At 37.6% G+C, this 18,198-nt stretch overlaps 2 protein-coding genes across 2 annotated transcripts; one reads left to right on the top strand and one right to left on the bottom strand.

The window, feature by feature from the left end:
- Window positions 1-504: 504 nt before the first annotated feature.
- si:ch73-340m8.2 (tyrosine-protein kinase SRK3) lies at window positions 505-5,716 on the top strand. Its single transcript, XM_026934487.3, has 9 exons — window positions 505-804; window positions 1,220-1,341; window positions 1,426-1,592; window positions 1,691-1,850; window positions 1,995-2,147; window positions 2,241-2,296; window positions 2,450-2,603; window positions 2,696-2,824; window positions 2,919-5,716. The coding sequence occupies exons 1-9, from the start codon at window positions 512-514 to the stop codon at window positions 3,110-3,112; spliced, it is 1,428 nt and encodes a 475-aa protein (XP_026790288.1). The 5' UTR covers window positions 505-511; the 3' UTR covers window positions 3,113-5,716.
- A 207-nt stretch (window positions 5,717-5,923) lies between these two features.
- rp1l1a (rp1 like 1a) lies at window positions 5,924-18,090 on the bottom strand. Its single transcript, XM_053237372.1, has 4 exons — window positions 17,526-18,090; window positions 13,604-14,237; window positions 12,989-13,166; window positions 5,924-12,714 (listed from the first exon to the last, which is right to left on the bottom strand). The coding sequence occupies exons 2-4, from the start codon at window positions 14,216-14,218 to the stop codon at window positions 6,095-6,097; spliced, it is 7,413 nt and encodes a 2,470-aa protein (XP_053093347.1). The 5' UTR covers window positions 14,219-14,237; window positions 17,526-18,090; the 3' UTR covers window positions 5,924-6,094.
- Between the last annotated feature and the right edge of the window lie 108 nt (window positions 18,091-18,198).

Here is an 18,198-nt window from a genome sequence, read left to right as displayed (position 1 = left end):
CCATTTATTTCCTGATACTGATTTGAACTATACTCCATAGAAAATCTCTTTGCCTGATCCAAAAATATGTTGGCTGTATCTAGCATTGACCTTGGCTATAAAAATCAATAAAGAAACAATTACAAAAAAAAAAAAAAGGAAAAAGCCCACAAAAACAAACAAGCTTGTTCACTGAGTAATAAAAAGGGAATAGTGAATTATGGAATAATTGTGACATTTGCCTTATCAGGACTGTTTGATGTATAACTAATTGATTAATTTAAAAGCAATTAAATATAATTGTCAATGGAAAGTCTTTCCACCTGCAAAAGGTTAATTTACTAACAAAATATAGATGTCATGGGGGGAATTTTAGCCATGTGTGATTACAAAGATTACTTCCCTTTCAACTACTTCAGTACCTAAACAAACCAGTTTTGCTGCTCTTAACATGCTGTGTTAAGACACCCTTGGCCTTTCAGTCAGTGTTTTACAACAGCAGGGATGGTCTCCTCAGATAGAGTAGGTAAAGATGGGCAACAGTGCCTGCTGCTGTAAGCGTTGCTGTTTGCTGTGTTCGGAAGAAGGGGAAGAAGAAACAGTTGCCCACAAACGAGTGTACAAATCGATCTTCGAATACCCCTGTAATTCCCTGAGTGATCAGACGCTCAAAAAAGGTGATATCTTGGAGGTGATCGAGGAAAGAGGACGCTGGGTGTACGCAAAGAGACTCACAGTGAAGTGTGACAAGAAAGGATTTATTGAAGAACAGGTCTACGTACCACGAGATTTTGTCAAACCACTGGGTAGTTTGGAGGCACAGGCGTGAGTATTTACACTGATTTAAGGAAAAAACTGCCATAAATTGCATAATGTGTAATATCAGTACATTTATTCTCAGTACTATTTAGGTAAATATAAGAAAGAAAAAAAAGTCAGCTGTATTTGAAAAAACGTTTTACAATGCTTTTGCTAACTTTCTTGCTAAAAGCTTGGAACAGATTGCAGCAGGCATTTGTACTTTCCTTGTACTGTGAATCCTGCTGCTATTTACTCAGTAGTTAAGTATGAAGCCTGAATAGGCGTAAATGTCCCTCAAAGCAAAACGGAGGATATGTTGATCTGGTTTCTCGAGTTCTGTTGCTGTCCTATTGCTCATGAGAGGTGTTTTGTGTGTTAGGGAAAGTCTAGGCATACTGATAATATAATTGAGACCAAACTGAAATCATTTGATTTACAGATGGTATTTTGAAAACATCACAAAGCGCACTGAGGCCAAAAGATGTTTGCTGAGACCAGAAAACAGTGAGGGAGCATTTCTTGTGTGGAGAAGTACAGAGAATAATTGCTTCTACCTTTCAGGTAATCACAGTTTCCTACAACTTAAAAAGAATACATTTAACATGGCTTGAAGCTTAAAAAACATATGCTTTGTCTCATTTTCAGTAAAGAATGGGCCCTTTGCAAGGCATTACAGAATTAGGGAAAGAGAATCTGACAAGTGGTTTTACCTCGTTATTCGGAAAACATTTCGGACCCTTCCTGAGTTAGTGGAATCATATTCCAAGCATCAGGATGGACTTTGTGCACGCCTTAACCTCCCTTGTGTTATGGTATGTATTCCAGTAATATAAAGTGTTATCTTTCACATTTAATAGAGTAAATGCCATGACATATGCTCCTTGTATTCTGTATAATGTTTTACTTTTAGCTGGACAAGCCATCCCTTCCCAGCCTGTCATATGAGGAAGAATGGGAAATCAACCGAAGCTCTCTGACCAAAGTGAAGAAACTTGGCAGTGGGGAATTTGGAGAAGTGTGGCACGGGGTGTGGAACAATATGATAGATGTGGCTATTAAAGAGTTTCGAGGTAATTTAATAAAATGATCATCACAGATAGATGTTACAATTTTCAGTTCCATTCAGAAAAGGGTGTGTTTGTGATGTGACTCGTTTATACCTGAAGTACTTCATTATCATATGTCATGTTAGTCATCTTGCACCTTTTTCACAGTCATCAGCCCAGATATTCAGACAGAGATAAAGATCATGAAGGAGCTTCAGCATAAGCACCTGATCAGGCTGTATGCTGTGTGCACTGTTGATGAGCCCTTCTGTATTATCACAGAACTCATGAAAAATGGAAGCTTGAAGAAATACCTCATCAGTAAGTGCAATACTGCTGTTAATTTCAATGAAAGAAATGATAAAACTCAAGATATGCATAAACATTGTAAATATCCATTTCATTGTCTTTTAGGCCACAAAGAATTGAGAGATATTGAGTTTACGCTCATGATGGACTTTGCAGTGCAGGTATATTGATTAATCCACATCATAATTAATTTTAAAAGATTTTTCATGGTATATAATACTTACAAAGAAGATTTATATTTAGCGCCATCAAACGTTTTTAAGAACCTAGCTCCATTGTTTACTATTTCTTCATTTTTGGACTCATGTGTTAAGATTACAGAAGGGATGATATACTTGGAGAGTAAGAACATAGTTCACAGAGACTTGAGAGCTGATAACATTCTTCTCAGTGAAATGTTGTCCTGCAAGATAGCAGATTTTGGACTAGCTCAGTTTACTTTATCCCAAGATCAGCAATTATCTTCAGGTGAGCCGTATGACTATCGGAAAAATGTTTACTTAATCATTACAATTCAAAGATTGAAGAAAGCACCAGTGTAAATGTTCTCTGAATGATAGTTAAAGTCCCAGTAAAATGGATGGCACCTGAGATCTTTGCTGGAATGGACTACACGAAAAAGTGTGATGTCTGGTCTTTTGGGATCCTCTTGACTGAAATTATCACATATGGAAATGATCCATATCCAGGTAAAACAGAAAAGAATGAATTAGAATGCATTAAGGACTATTCATTAAGTATTACTGATCATGTTATCCTTCTGCACCTTTTTTCTGAATTCAGACCTTGACAAAGCAGCTTGTGTTCAGGCCATTCAGAGGGGTTACAGGATGGCACGACCAGCAGACTGCCCTTTAACATTGTATGATATCATGTTGCTGTGCTGGCATTCCAACCCTGACGAAAGGCCCACGTTCCTGCAGCTTCAGGAAAGGTTGATTACTCTGATCCCAGAACCCGTTGTGGTGCTTGATTAGAACTTCGCTGATGTAGATATAAACTGATACATTCTGGACTCTTGGTCCAGGGCTTATTCATTTTCCTAATGCCTGGAATCAACTACTGCCTCAACACATGACAGTGGTATATACGGTGAAGTACAATCCATACAAACATATTCACACAAAATGCTGCCGCATTCATATTAGCTGTTGTGATGCACATTTATTTATAAAGAAGTTTTTTTGATCCTCAGGCATTGTCTTCAAAACAATGAACAAAAATGCAAGATGTGCTTTTGTCTTGAATTTCCCTTTAAATCAATATCTTGGCTGTGTTCATGTTGAAAAAGCTGACTATGAGGTTGACTGACACATTTGCAGTGACGGCTGTTTTAGTTTTAGTTAAAAAAGAAGGACCAAAAATCTGTTAATGGATCATGTGCACTTGATATTTAAGCTAGTAGCTGTGCCAAAGAAACCAGAAACCAAAAATAATCACCTTGTCTGAACCATGAACCACCAATTTATAAACTCACACTCTAAAAAATAATACACTGGCTCGACTTAAAAAATTAAGGTAACAATTTGCATGGATCTTTTTAAGTTATTTCAACTCAAGCCACTTTTGAGTAAATATTGTGAGACTTTTCTAGTTAGCCCAACTCAATTTGTTTAGCACAACCAACATGATTTGAATTGTCCCCTAAAAGCTTAATTAAGTTGAGCCAACTAATAATATTATGTGGTCAAATTAGTTCATTTAAGCTGTTCTATCTTACCTATTTTGTTTTCAGTTTACTCAGAGATGTCCATGGAAGTTGTTACTTTAATTCTTTGAGTAATAGTAACTAATTTCAATTCTGTCAGAATAAAAAAAAATTCAATTTCATGATAATTGTTACGATAATTGTTTATTGTAAAACCAATGCAAAATCGATCGATCCACAAACTTTCGTCAATAGTGCCAAATTTAAATTAGGACAACGCAAGACTTATTCTCAAACATGTGCAGTGTTTGAACTAATGCTACAAACATTCAGTGCGGATTACGGTCATTTGGCTGCCACTGTAAAACAAAACCTAAGAAAACTGAAGACAAACAATAACTAGAGGTCAACTTCACTAACTCCAAATTAGCAAAGGGCATGCTGTAGCTAACTTAGAAGGCACTAGCTAGCTAGCTGAAGTCAACTTTCAAACGGTCGAATTAGCAAGGGGCAAGCTGTAATGTTACTTTAAAATTTAGCGTCCTGTGACAACGATTTTTTGCGCTGTGTGCCGATATAGTTTGATAGCTGTTGCTAGTAAAACAAATCCAAAATAGTCAGGCTCAGCACGTACCTTTGATGTTTGCACTCGCACTAGTTCCTTCGTTGTTTGTTTCTGCTGTTGTTTCTCCTCCTGTGGGCATGGTCTGGCTCTGGCATGTCCAGCCCTGTTCTCAGCTTTTTAAGTTTGCTCACTAGATTTTCAAGTTTCACTAACTTAATACTCTTTTGTTGTTAGGTGAAAGCAAGACTGTTTGTTCAAAATCCATATATTAATAAGCTGAGACAGATTTCTTTCTTTTCAGTTTGACAAACTTCTTAAAATAAGTTGTCAACTCACTAATTAAAAAAATCTAATTTTGTTATGTCGAAATTGTTCTTTATTTTAAGCTTTTCTCACTAGCCACATGGATAATTTTTTAGAGTGCACCTTCTAAAAATGAATAAAGTCTATGGATATTAATTCATGACACACTGAACATCTACTGCTATACATGTAATTCAACAGGGCCCTTGTGAATAAACTGCTTAACTAAACGTAGATGGTCACATCGATCTGTGTACACTTTTTGTCTTTAGACAGGTGAATAATACCTGTTCGAGACTGAATGATGCAAGTTAGCTTTAACCCCTTCTCCCATCTAAAGATACTCGCACTGCATAGGCGATGGGATTATCATGGCGCAAGTACTATTTTGGCTATTGAACTCAACAAAAGCCATGCCACACATATATCCTGATAATCATGTAACAAAACATCATTAAGAATTTCAAATAACCCATAAAAATATACAGCTGAGCAGTCTGTGTCACTTCTACAGTCACTCATGAGGTATAAAGTATTTGCTTTGACGTAAGATTTACACCAAAGTTCAACTTTCTTTTTCAATTGTTATATTTTATTAAACATACAGTATAGTAACAATATTCTAGTAGTAGACAAATATTGGTCAAGTGCTTTAAGTACCATGCAATAAAAGAGGCTTAAAGGTTTAAATGCGGTACCAAGCGAACCATGAAGCAGCATCAGAAAATCTTCTCCACAAATAAAACACAAATCATTAAAGAACACATTAATGTTTTTCTTTTTTACTCAAACTTCTCACTGTAAAGTGTCAGTCAAATTCCTTCATTAGTTCTCATTGTCATTACTGTGTAACATCATTACTAACAATAACAACAACCATAATCATTTATATGTACAGTGTATAATTATGTATCTCACCTGATTTTTTTTCATGAAATTGCATTTTACACACAAATATTTAAGTGAATATATTCAAGTAAATCTTTAAACATTTTAAAGATTTTGAACACCCTGATAAAAATGTGACAGTAAATATTTGTCAGTAAAATATATACAGTAAAGAGGTCTATGAAATTTAGTGTATATTTGTATTCTATGCTGTAAAATATAAAGTATAACAAATGTATTTCTAGTTGTGTCTGCTTTAAATTGTTTGTATGTTGTTTGTATTTTTATAATCAGTCATTTTTAAAATCTCCTCTAAACTGTTTCAGTCATAATAACTCCTGACTACACACTGTAACTATGCACATAACACTAAAATGTATTCAAATAGAAGGATAAAGTGCATAAATTAAAGTCATGTGAGAGATTAAAACTCCAGTTCCTCAACTTTAACCTGGATTTCTCGGAACCTTCTCTGTTTAGTGGCCCTTACTGTCTTATTCTCTTAGGTGACACACTTAGGTGTCCTTGTAATTTGTCCATACACTCCATAAATAACTATGAATCTTGATCATTCAAACTTTCCATAAAACTCTGAATATCCCGTAGCTTTTCTTTCACTGTCAATTCCTTGGAGTATTCCAGTGATCCTGTTTGGGATTCAACTGATGTTTTTGTTATCTGTGAAATAAGTTTACAGTCAGAATCGTCACCAGAGATTTGACTCCAATGGTCAGGACCCTCTGCGTGGTTCTCAATACTCTCTGCTCTCATGTCAGTTTGATGCTTTTCATCAGTTCCACAGTCATCCATGTATGCCCGGTCACCATCCTCCTCTTCAGAGACCAGCTGTCCTGCTACAGATAAATTATCTTTCTTTTTGGTTGGTTTCTGAATATATCTCTTACCCTTGCTCTCATGTGACTCCTTTTCAACCTCATTTTCTGCCTCAGTAGATTCGCTCTGATTTTCATCTGCACTATTTTCAGTGGACATCTTAGCTTCACTCTTGATGGTACCATCTTCCTCTGTTTTTTCACCTTCTATTATTTCAGCTGTTTCATTCTTTCTAGGCTTAGCTTCAGCTGCAGCAGCAGGCGCATCATCTTGTGTTCGCTCATCACTTGTCGCATTACTATTCTCAGCTTCTCCTGATTCATCCCCCGTCTTGCCTTCTTTGGCTGATTGTGTTTCCTCTCCTGTTCTATTTTCTGTTTCCTCACCCTCTTCTGGTATCTCTGCCTTCTCTACAATCTCATCTCTTTCCTCTTCTTCAGCTACCCCAGTTTCACTCTCTTTATTTGTTTCCCCTTCAGACACCTCACCTTCAGCTCCTTCATCATTCCATTCTTTTTCCTCCACTGGATTCCCTTCTCGCTCTTCAATTTCACTGCTTTCTGTTTCTTTTCTTTCTGCAGCTACTTCATCAGGTGGATCTTTTTCCATTTCTATCTCTTCATCTGCTGTTGTAGCTCCCTCTGTTGCCTCTTCTGCCTCTTCATCCTCTCTATTCATTGCTTCCTCGTCCTTCATATCTGTGCTCCTGTCCTCCAAATCCTCTCCCACTTCATGTCTTTCCCTCTCTGTTTTGCTTTCTCCATCATCTGCTCCATCAACTTTATTATCAAACATTTTTGCTTCTGCCGGCTGCCCATTATCTTCCTCATCAGATGGTCCTTTATTCACTGTCCTCCATCCTCCATCATTTATTACCCCTACGTCTTCGTCTTGATTCTCACAGGCCTGAATTCCATGCTCTGTTATGATTTCATCCTTAGTCTCCTCCTCCATAAGGATATCATCTTCGACTATCTGGCTTTTTATAATATGTACTTTGGCCTCCTCTTTAACCACTTCTAAATTATTTTTATCTTGGACACTGCTACTGTCAGTACCCTCAATCTGATCTTTTGGCTCATCCAGCTTGGACTGTACTGGCATAGTAACAGGGGGATCCTTCTTTGTTTGCAAGATTTTCCTAAGATCAAAATCCTTAAGAACTGGAGCCACTCTCAAAGCTTCAGCACACTGGACAGCTCTAGATGCCATCTTCTTTTTCACACATGTGTCACATGGACAGTATTCATCTTCACTGCGCTGGTCACTGAATTCAGTACCTGAAGCAGTGTTTATGTCTTCACTTCTTGAAGGGTTGCGTTTATTCTGCATCACTTTAAGACGTCTTCGCCGTTGCTCAGTTTGGACGGTAGAATCTCTAGAAAGCATGCCTATTGGAGGTCTTGGTGTTCTACCAGCTCGACTTTGGATTTTCTGGAGCTCTCGATTTATAGTAGACTGAATCCTTTTATGAACCTCTTCTTTCAGTTCGCTGATCATTATATCAAGTGTCTCATTGTCATTTAAATCCCACCTTACTTTGAACTCTGCTACTGCATTAGCATAGTGAGACATAAATTGCTTTTCCAGTTTCTTTAACAAGCTCAAAACCCATACCGGATCTGGGTCTTGTGAAATTCTCTTAGTTAATTGACCTTTCTGATCTGATGGTGGTGTTCTTGAGTTGTTATTTTCTGGTGGATTTGTTTCTTTATTAGCCACTGATTTAACATTTCCATTATTCTCAGTGTTTGTCGTGGAGAATGTTGAAGCTATTTCCTCAATTTCTTTTATATGTTCATTAGTCTGAAGGACATCATCTGTGCCTTTAAGGCCTTCATCTTTTTGTGCTTCCTTGTTTAGTTTTTCATGATTGGGACTGCATCGGACCCTCTCAGCAATGTCTGGAGTTATAGGATCTGAGACAAGCAAAGTATTTATGTTTTCTGGTGATAAAGAGTCACATCCACCTCCCATAAGAGCATCTCCTTGAATCTGTGGGTAGGGCTTCTGTTCAGATATTAGTGTTGTTCTGGGTTGTGCTGTTTCTGGTTTTTCAAGCCCACCACTGATGCTTCCTTTGCCAGACCCCGTGGAACCGCTGCTTAGATCTACCCCTGATGAAGACCTAGGGTTAAACTCATCCTCTGCTGAATGAACTTTTATTTTATGCTTGTCTTGCACCGTTTCAGAAGGCCTGTTAATCCATAGTGACTGGAGAGTGCTTATTATTTCACTGTATTTGTCATATATCTTTGGATCTGGGTCAAGCACTTGTAAATTAGCAAGGCAGTCTAGTAGTCCTTTGGCTGATGTGCTTAATTTTCTCCCATATGTTGGTGAAACTTCAGGCAAACTATTGCATCTGTCCAATTTTGGGCTTAACAGGACCTTCATGACCTGTATCGAGGACTGACAATTATTTGTTAATTTTGAACTGAGATGATTGCAATCACTGTTGGCTGCAATAGTTTGAAATGTCTTATTAAATGCCAGTTTTGCATCACAGATGGTATTTTTATCTTCTGTAACAGGATCTGCACCTTCAGTCCCACCTATATCTTTAGATTCTTTCATTTTCATTGGCTTTTCAGACTGTTCTCCTATTTCATTTTGAAAACTTCCTTCATCTTTCACAGCAGGTATGTGAAGGAGAGTTTCGTCATGTTGCACACTGAATTCATCTTCCATTTCATACATAGGACCATCAATTGGTATGTTTTTAAGCCAGTCATTTACAACATCTGTAGGAGATGCATTAGGTAAACAAGACGGCATCAGTGGTTCTTTATCATGATCCTCAGTTTTGTTCTGTGATGTGGTGCTAATTTTTCTTTGTTTAAAGCTGTTTTTTTTACAGTCACTGTCAATTTGCTGCATCTCTTCAAGGACATAGTTTTTGTCTGATGTGTTTGATCTTGATCCTCTACTGTCTGGTTTTGCATCAGTATCCTTTTCCCTTAATAGATCTGGACTGTGAGACAAAACACTATCACCTTTAGAATCTGAAATGGCGCAGTTTTGTGACACTTCAGACTTAGTGACATATTTATCCCTGGGTGGAGGTTTCTTGTCTGATTTGGATGTTTTTAAAGAAATCACACTAGTGGCATCAGTTTTCCTGCCTTCTTTTATTTCCAAGTTTGAGGAGGATCTTTCCTTGCTCTTTGCTGTGCATTGATCCTTAGATGTAGCTCCGTGGGCGGTAGCCTTCCCCGAGGTTATTTTATTTTGACTAGATATTGAAGAACCAGATGTGGTTAAAGCTTTGTTTGTTTCACCCTTATCTGTAATTTTATTGATTGCTTGAGTATCATGTGTATACCTTTTTATGGTTGAAGTGTTTTTACTAGGTGAGTTCTGTTGTGATTTCTCTGATGACTCTGACAACACAGATGGCACTCTATGATCGCCATCATTCTGTAAAAGCTGGACCTCTATCTTGCTTTCTGTCTTTGATTTGGTTGATATGCTTTCATATTCAGCTCCCGAGATAACTTCAGGATTATTGCATGAGTCTTTCATAAAATTAGACAATTTTGGTTTATCTGAAACTGTAGTGCTTGTAGACACAGCTGTTTTGACCCTCTCTCTGGTTTCTGTTATTGATGAATTGTTAATAGCATGATCTAATGCAGAGGGTTCAGAGGTATATTTCTCTGACGAGCATCTAGGCTCATCAAGGATTTGTGATATGTTGCTCATGGATCGTTCATTGAGGTCCTCAGACCTCTCTTCTTCACCAAGTCCAAGAGAGACAGAAGCTGTTGAGGTTGGACTTAATGGTTCATCTAGCAGGCCATGTGAAGCTGGAGATTTGGATTTTCCCAAGGGACTATTTGCTACTCTTTGAACACATCTGCTTGAAGAGCAGTGATGTTTGTTAGATCTGGTCGATTTTGAAGATGCTTTAGAATAAACAGATTTTACACTTAACGCCTGATTATTATTTTCAAGCGTAATTGGTGACACTGGTAAGGAATTCCGTGCACTACACTTTGCATCATCTCTTGTTTGTCTAGTTTCCTGCCCCTCAGACATATCAGTGGGATTCAACACTGACTCTAAATCTCTCTGTGAGCATGCATTTGATTTCACTGAAACTTTGGCACTCTTGGACAGTGCAATTGTTGACCTATCTGAATGTATTTTTTCATGAGTAGTGTATGTAATAGGGCTTGTAGAAACCGGTGGTGAGGCTGTTGCAGTGTCTTGAATGTTGTTTGAATTGTGGGACTTGTCAGAATCTTTAGAAGAGTGTGTTTTAGTTGACATTGCACTAGGGACTCTTTCTGTAGTGTCCATGTCAGAATCGTGTGTTACATCCTCTGTTTCTGTTATATTTTCCTGGGCCATACACAAATTCCCAATTTCCTCAGCAATTTGATTTTCTAGTCCAAATGTTCTTAGTTTATCTGGAATGTCATTGTTTGTCTTTGCAGATCCAACTGATTTCACTGACATGGCACTTTTGCTTCTTCCTTCTACCTCCTCCACTCTATCATTTTCAGAAATCATCTTTGCAATAGATGACCTCCCACATGCAGGCTGGATTGATATATTGGATTGTTTTGAAGCAGCGGAACAATTTGATAAATCAAACAATGCACTTTGGGAGCAAGCATGCCTGATCTCTACCTCTGCTATATTATTTTGAACAGGTTCAATATTCTCAAGTATGTTTGAACTAGCAGAATGTCTTTGTGGTGCACAATGGGTACATTTGTTAGATCTCTCAGACTCGGGTGACTTAGATGACCTCTGACCAAGTGACATAACCTCACCATCTTCCTCAGCTACTTGAACTGGTGTATCATGAACATTTGCTGGTATTGTTGATATTAATCTTCCACATCCACCACAACAAGGGCATACTGTGGACTTTACTGAGAAACATGTGTTTGTTGACATGGCACTTATAGATCTATTCCCACTCTTTGTTTCCTCCTTGCATGTTTTCTGAGCACCACTGTCTGATATCACCATCCTTGAGGAATTTGTACTGGCTCGAGATTTATTAGACATTTTGCTTTCATCAGACATTGAATTCTGAACCCTTTCCTTTAAACCACTCTTCATTTCAGATTCCACCAAGCTTGTTGTTGCTTCTCTGCATTGGCTGCAGCAGCAGCAGCATTGAGACTTTGAGGACACTTTTGAAACTGAAGATCTGGCACTGTCTGTACTATCAGTGTCTGCATGACCCTCCTGGGGCACTTCTGGTGCTGCATACATGCTTTTGTACATTTTGGATTTTAATGCATCAGCAGAGCAGCTTGAGGCTTTAGGTGGTATGGAGGATGAATGTAAATTCTGTGACTGTTGACTGCCATAGCAGTGTACACATGTAAATTTCTTATCCTGTTCAGAACACCATTGAGATGCTCTTGATATGCTTGGGGAAAGATCATCATAATCATCGTCCTCATCCTTTTTGAATGACTGGAAGATGGATGAATTTCTGGTAGCAGAAATCAAATTTTCTGCTATTTTTGTGACTTTGCTCAAATGATCAAATTCTGCATAATCTGTTTTTCTATTATCATTATGGTGACATATTTTCCCAGTATTACTCTCACATGTGTCAGTGGGTATATTACACTTTGTGGTGCTGGTTGATACCTCACTCTGACTGCAACAACGACTTATTGAACAATATTCAATCCTTGTGTCCCCCTCCTCAGTAGTCTGTCGGAAGCAAGATGCCTTCTCTACCACATGTTCAGTATATTCCTCACTGGACCTGGAAATTGTATACACACTGTCCACAGATTCCTTTTGGTGCATAATTTTGTCGGATGATGCAACAGAATTTGAGGAACTCCTGGTTCCACTGGTTTCATCATCCTTGTGTAAGGGGTTTTTCCAAATGTCATACCCTTGACTATGGTTGCAGCAACTTTGACAGTAAGATTCCACGTCCATTTGATGACATTTTGGTGAACAGGCGTCCTCAGCCTCACATTCAGTGTTGGACTCTGGTTCTGAGTATACAACCGTGCCTTGAAGACAATGAGGGTCATCTTCTTGTAAAGAAATACACTCATTTCTAGATGTTGGCAACTTCTTGATTTCAGTGGACCACTGAAGAGTTTCATCATTGACTAGGCGGAACCGAACTTTCATTTCTACAGACAGACTGCCATCTTTGTTGATGAGAACCCTTTTTTCAACGTCATCATTCATTATGACTTCCTTTGTAACACAACCAGGCTGCCCTGGTGTCATGCCTGATCCATTTGGATAAGATTTTTCTGATGATAGGGAGAACCTTGTAGATTTGTTACTTGAATCTGACCTTGGATGGATGATACTTTTCTTGGTCTCAAGTCCAAAGTTCACTGTAAATACAGTATGATAAACCATAATGAACAATTTGTTTTAAAACAAATATACAGTTTATTGTCTCATCTCTTGTTACTGATATCTACTTATTCAGAATAATGTGTTACTTTATATATTAATGTAAATCACATTAATACATTAAGCAAGAAGATTTGATTTGTTTTTGTATTACTGTTAGAAGCATTTGGTCCCCAAACTAGAACAACTCCTCAAATTAATGAACACTGTCTTCTTTCCAGAAAACTACTAATTAATATCTCCAGGTAATACCATTTTTCTTGCTGTCGTGGCCCTCAGTGTAGATGCTGGAGTGCGACCTTGCACCTATCCCAGGCAACTTCTCCTCTGAGTTCTTTCTCAGATTCTCCAGAAGTAGGGCCTTGAAGGGCTCTCGGCCCACACACACCAGCACACTGGGACATTGCATCAGGCTCTGCATACTGTCAATCTGTAGGAGTCCAAATATAAAGTCAGCACATAGGTGGTATACATAAAAATATACCTTTTAAGCTTTAAACTCTGCATGTTATTACTTTCATTCTACTGTATAAGTGGCATCAATAATCTAGGTTATCATTTGAAACATATTCACTTTAGTTAACCTGAGTATGTTGATTTTTAACAGTAAAAAAATAATTAAAATCAATTGTGATTTTAAGGTTCAAGATGAGGTTCAAAACTAAGAATAGATAATGTTCAAAACTAAGCATATTTAAAATCTAAATCGTGATTTTTTGACTACTAGATCATCTCATAATTAGTGCGATCAGAGTAAAGATTGCAATTTTTGGTTACAACACTGTCTCCATATATAACCAGAAAATCTTTGTTTCATGAAGTTTTACCAGTGCTAGCTACGGCTCAAGAGCAGAAATAGTAGCTGACCTTCCGTCCTTCCAAGGTGTATAGCTTCCTGACATTGCACTGCATGAGTTCTGAAATCTCATCCATAAAGACACGAAGGCTGCGAGCCCTCTTTCTGCTCAAGATGATGGACCTTCTCACTGCAGGATCATTGTTTTTCACCAGGACAATCCTCTTTGGTTGTCGAAGGTAGTGATGGCCAGAATGTCCCGTAGGTGGGTCGTCAGGTCGGGAAGGCTTTCTCCGTGTGTTAAGTGGGTAGCTGTGGTGCCATACAGCAGGCCGTTTCCCTGCAGCCTCCATATCGATTGGCTTAACAGAGTGGCGATCAGAGCACAGGTAGCAGGCCCCATCCTGTAATTGCTCCAGACTCTGAATAGCACGAGTTCCTTTGGGTGTAGTGATCGTCCGTACGCCAAATGGCAAAGGCATTTTCTGCGAAAGGTCATCCAGCAAAGCATCAAAGCACTTGAAGCTTCGCTTATGAATAGGCATCCTGATACCACTGAACTGGGTGTCTCCACTCTTGTAGAAAGTGATTCTCTTGGCTGGGGTGGCAGTGGTCACATTGGAGAAACGAGACAAGGAATCATTCCTAATCTGGGAGCATGCATTGGAGAAGCCTGCACACTGCATTCTTCCTAGCTGCTTGACACTGTAGGAGAGAAATTCTGTATCATTAACAGTTCCAAATGCTTCTAAATAACAGATCAGTCTGCAGTGCATTATCTTTAAAATGTCACAAATTATGCTGTTTCAAACATTGCATACAATAGACAAATTCTATTCAAAAACACTACATGATGCATTATCTTCTAATAGTTATTATAGAGTATCTATAAGGTAGCATACTGAAAGATTTAGATAATAAATCTAACCAAATTGGATCAATAATAGATTACAAACAAACAAATCTCCAGTACTAAAACTTACTGCCACATGAGCCCCATTTATCCATGCTATATTCAATTTATGTGACATAAACAGAATGCAAAGTGAAATATATTAAAATTCAAATAACTAACACAAATTTCTAAAAAAATTTTAGTCTATTTGTTTTTTCAACAAAAACAACACTCCCTATTGGCCTTTGAATGAATTTGATATGCTTTTCTGATGTTTTTGTGATTTTTGTGATTAGCTTTCATATAAATGTGGTTAAATACGTAATATCATTTTGTTTGTATTATCGTCACGTTAAAAAATTAAGCATACATTAACCAACCCAAAATGAGCATATTTTGCATCTCCAGATCTGCCTACACTTGATGTCCCCTGTCTGTCAGAATAAAACCAGAAGAAGTCACTGGTTAGCCTAAAACATTTTTCCTAACATCAATTCACACCAGTTCTAATTTCTAAATGTCACCCAGATATAAATAGCTTGGACTCAGCATCTACTATTATAAACATAGAAACAGAAAATATACTCACACTCAAAGGACACATGATCCAAGAAAATATTATAATAATACAAATATTTTAAAAACTAAAACAAATTTATACAACCAATGACAGAAGCATTTTTCAGCTAGCATCCAGCCATCTGTGCAGCAAGTGCAGCAAGCATCTCAGTAACGTACAGTATGTTCAAAATCCTGCCACTAAAGATGCAGCCATTAAGTGTGTCCTTTGGAAGCTAAGGATAGAGTGCAAAGCTTCTTTAATCATCTTGAGATTTCTGAAGTCTAGGCGAGCATTAGATGCACGCCAAGAAGGCCCAGATTGTGTACAGAATAACAGGCAGAATAGACAGTGAGGAAAAACTGTGAGAAAAAAAAATGCATTCTCAAGTGATTGGAACTGCATGTTCTGTGCTTTTTTTTTTTTTTTTTTTTTTACTTCAACATGTGTTATTACAATGGATAATTAAGTGCAGCTGGCTGCCAAGACAGACATTGGTTCTTTAAATATACACCCCCTCTTTCAAATGCACACACAGTTAAGAAAAACACTGTGACATTAATGCAAGGACATTAACTGCTGGTGAAGAGAAGAAATGTAAATGGCATGAAATTGTGTTTTAACCTGTACATTCACTACGAGCTTTGTGCACAGCAATACATGCAGGTAAATGCAAGGTTTCTGTTTCCATAGAGAAGCTTGGCCTAAGTGTGGAGCGTTAATATATAGTTCTACAACATACTAAAGGATTATGTTAGAATATAGCAACAGATCTTAGCAGAGATATTCTTAGTTATATATTAGTTAATATTTAATATTGATAATCACCCACATTTAAATAGATATCATTGTATTTGTTTGTACTTTTACATATTGAGTTCTCTTTGGTGTGTCTAACATGTGCTCCTGGTAAGTCACTCCTACACTGACAGAGAGTGGCTTACTGTAAGCTCTCGTAAAGCCGGCACAACCTCTGCACCTTAAAATAAACTGACCCTCCATTACCTCCACTAAACACAGCTACTGTGCTCCTAGTAGCACTTCAGAGCAACATTTCAGACTTGTTTTATAATGCCAAGATTTTCTACTTTGAACCTGAAATATCTCTTTCATGGCATGCTCAGTGGCAATGCTCGAATTAAAAGCTATCAATGTTAATATTTAAGTAAATCACAGGCTATTTCTTCATTTAAGCTTTAAGTAAAAAAGAGAACACTAAATAAATATTACACAACAGGAAATGATCATAAGCAGCAAAAAATACTTTCATGACAATAAGAAGAGACAGTTATTCAGACTTCATTTGTTATCTTCCACTTAAGCAGGCGCTTGTGAGACTCATGGGAACAAATGCTTTGAAGCTCCGTCAGACACGCATTTCACTAATCTGATACAGAAACGTTTAGAGCCCAAGGGCTGTCTTTTGAAAACCAAGGGAATGGCATAACAGCTTCTCAAGAGATCCAACATCATTCAAATCCAAAATAAATAATAATTTGTGTGTGCAAAGGGTTAGACTGCACAGTGAATCTAATATGAAACTAACTTTACCATGGTAATAGGCTATTAAGTAATCATTTGAGGGGAAAAAATTGGTTATTTTACTATGGCATAATTGAGATAAACCTTCTATAACTGGCAGAAACAGGCTTCCAAAAGGTTATTCAGGCCTTAATCTTCGGGATGTATTCATTTGGCCAATTCCTAACATGACTTTCAGGCATAGTAAAGGTGCAAAAGTTTCCAAATGAATTGTTCTCCATAGACGATACACATTTTGTAGAATTGCCCAAAAGTGCCTATTCATTAAGCTAAACACACAAAACAGACAAGATGTGCTATTTTCTTATGTGAAAGATGTTAGTAAATCAGTGTGATGCTTGAGACAATTAACTGGAGAGGAACTAAAATTAGTGTAAGATCATTTCTTTTATATAATAGGTACTAAACAAGAGCACGAATTACACTTAATGAATCTTTAAATTCAAAATCCACTTTATTGTCATATCCAGCATGCTTGTATAGCAATCATGAAATGTGATTTCCTCAGTTAATGTGTTGCATGAACCATGAAAAATAATCAAAAAGTAACATAACAAGCCATAGATACACTAAACTATGGGTAATGTGAAAATGTAACTACAATTAGACATGAAACTGAGTGATAGAACAACAGTAATCACCCTATACAGCCTACAGTCTTTTGAGTGTGCTTCTCTAGTCCATAACAACCTGATAAGTCAGCGTAAAGCCTAATTAGGTCACAGGATTTAATGACAGCCCTGTTGCACAGCTTTTATTCCACTGTGATTACAACCACTGAGCTTGACAGCATAAAATGATTCTAGACCACATTATTTCTGTGCGCACATTCACGATGCCCAAACCTCCATTATCATCCTACCAATCATGTTATAAATTATGGCCTGTTGCTTTGTTCTCATACTTGCTGGATTAGGCCCAGGTCCTTTCTGCTTACCCTTTCTGAGTTGTAACTATCCACTAATTTCACTCTGCATTGCACAGATCAGCAGCTTACCCTTCAGTGATGGATTCATTGTTGCAACGGTCTGTGCCAAAAACATCCAAACTCTGGTGCTATTAGGGATTCCAGGAAGCTAGTTCAGCAGGCACTGTAACACTGAAAATGTCGGTAAGTATGAAACAGTATCCAATCCTGCATGGTGGTGTGTCACTCAGCAGCCATAGAGACCCACTACAGGGATGACACATCTGTATGTTGTTCTCTTCACTCTGTCTCCATTCATTCCATTAGGCTAATTATCAGATACATGCAGACCCCCATGCAGGGAAGAGTGACTCCTGTGAAAGAGGATTACACCGTTCCACCATCTGTGCCAGTAGATATTAACTCTTACTTCTCCAAAAGTAATGTGTATGGCAAGAACCTTTAAATAAAATGTAATCACAGAACTAGTCACTTACGTACAAACTATTTAGAGCACAAGGTTGTGTGTTTGTGTCAGGCAAACATACCAGTAAAATATAACACAATATTACTTGCCTAACCTGTCCTAGTAACATGCTCGCATTGGTTTCAGTCAATTTTAATAGTCATTTTAGTTGTTTTATCATGTTCCTCATTTATTACCCTGTATGAGCTTTTTTTTTTTTTTTTAGTTTTCTTTTACTCTTGTAAAACCCTATTAATGAATGATTTAATGAATTAATGCATGAATTATTATTATTAT

This window comes from Pangasianodon hypophthalmus, chromosome 10 (genome assembly GCF_027358585.1).
Source record: "Pangasianodon hypophthalmus isolate fPanHyp1 chromosome 10, fPanHyp1.pri, whole genome shotgun sequence".
NCBI classification, from domain to species: Eukaryota; Metazoa; Chordata; class Actinopteri; order Siluriformes; family Pangasiidae; genus Pangasianodon; species Pangasianodon hypophthalmus.
Note: the sequence above shows the minus strand (reverse complement) of the source record. Positions and strands in the feature narration are given on the sequence as shown.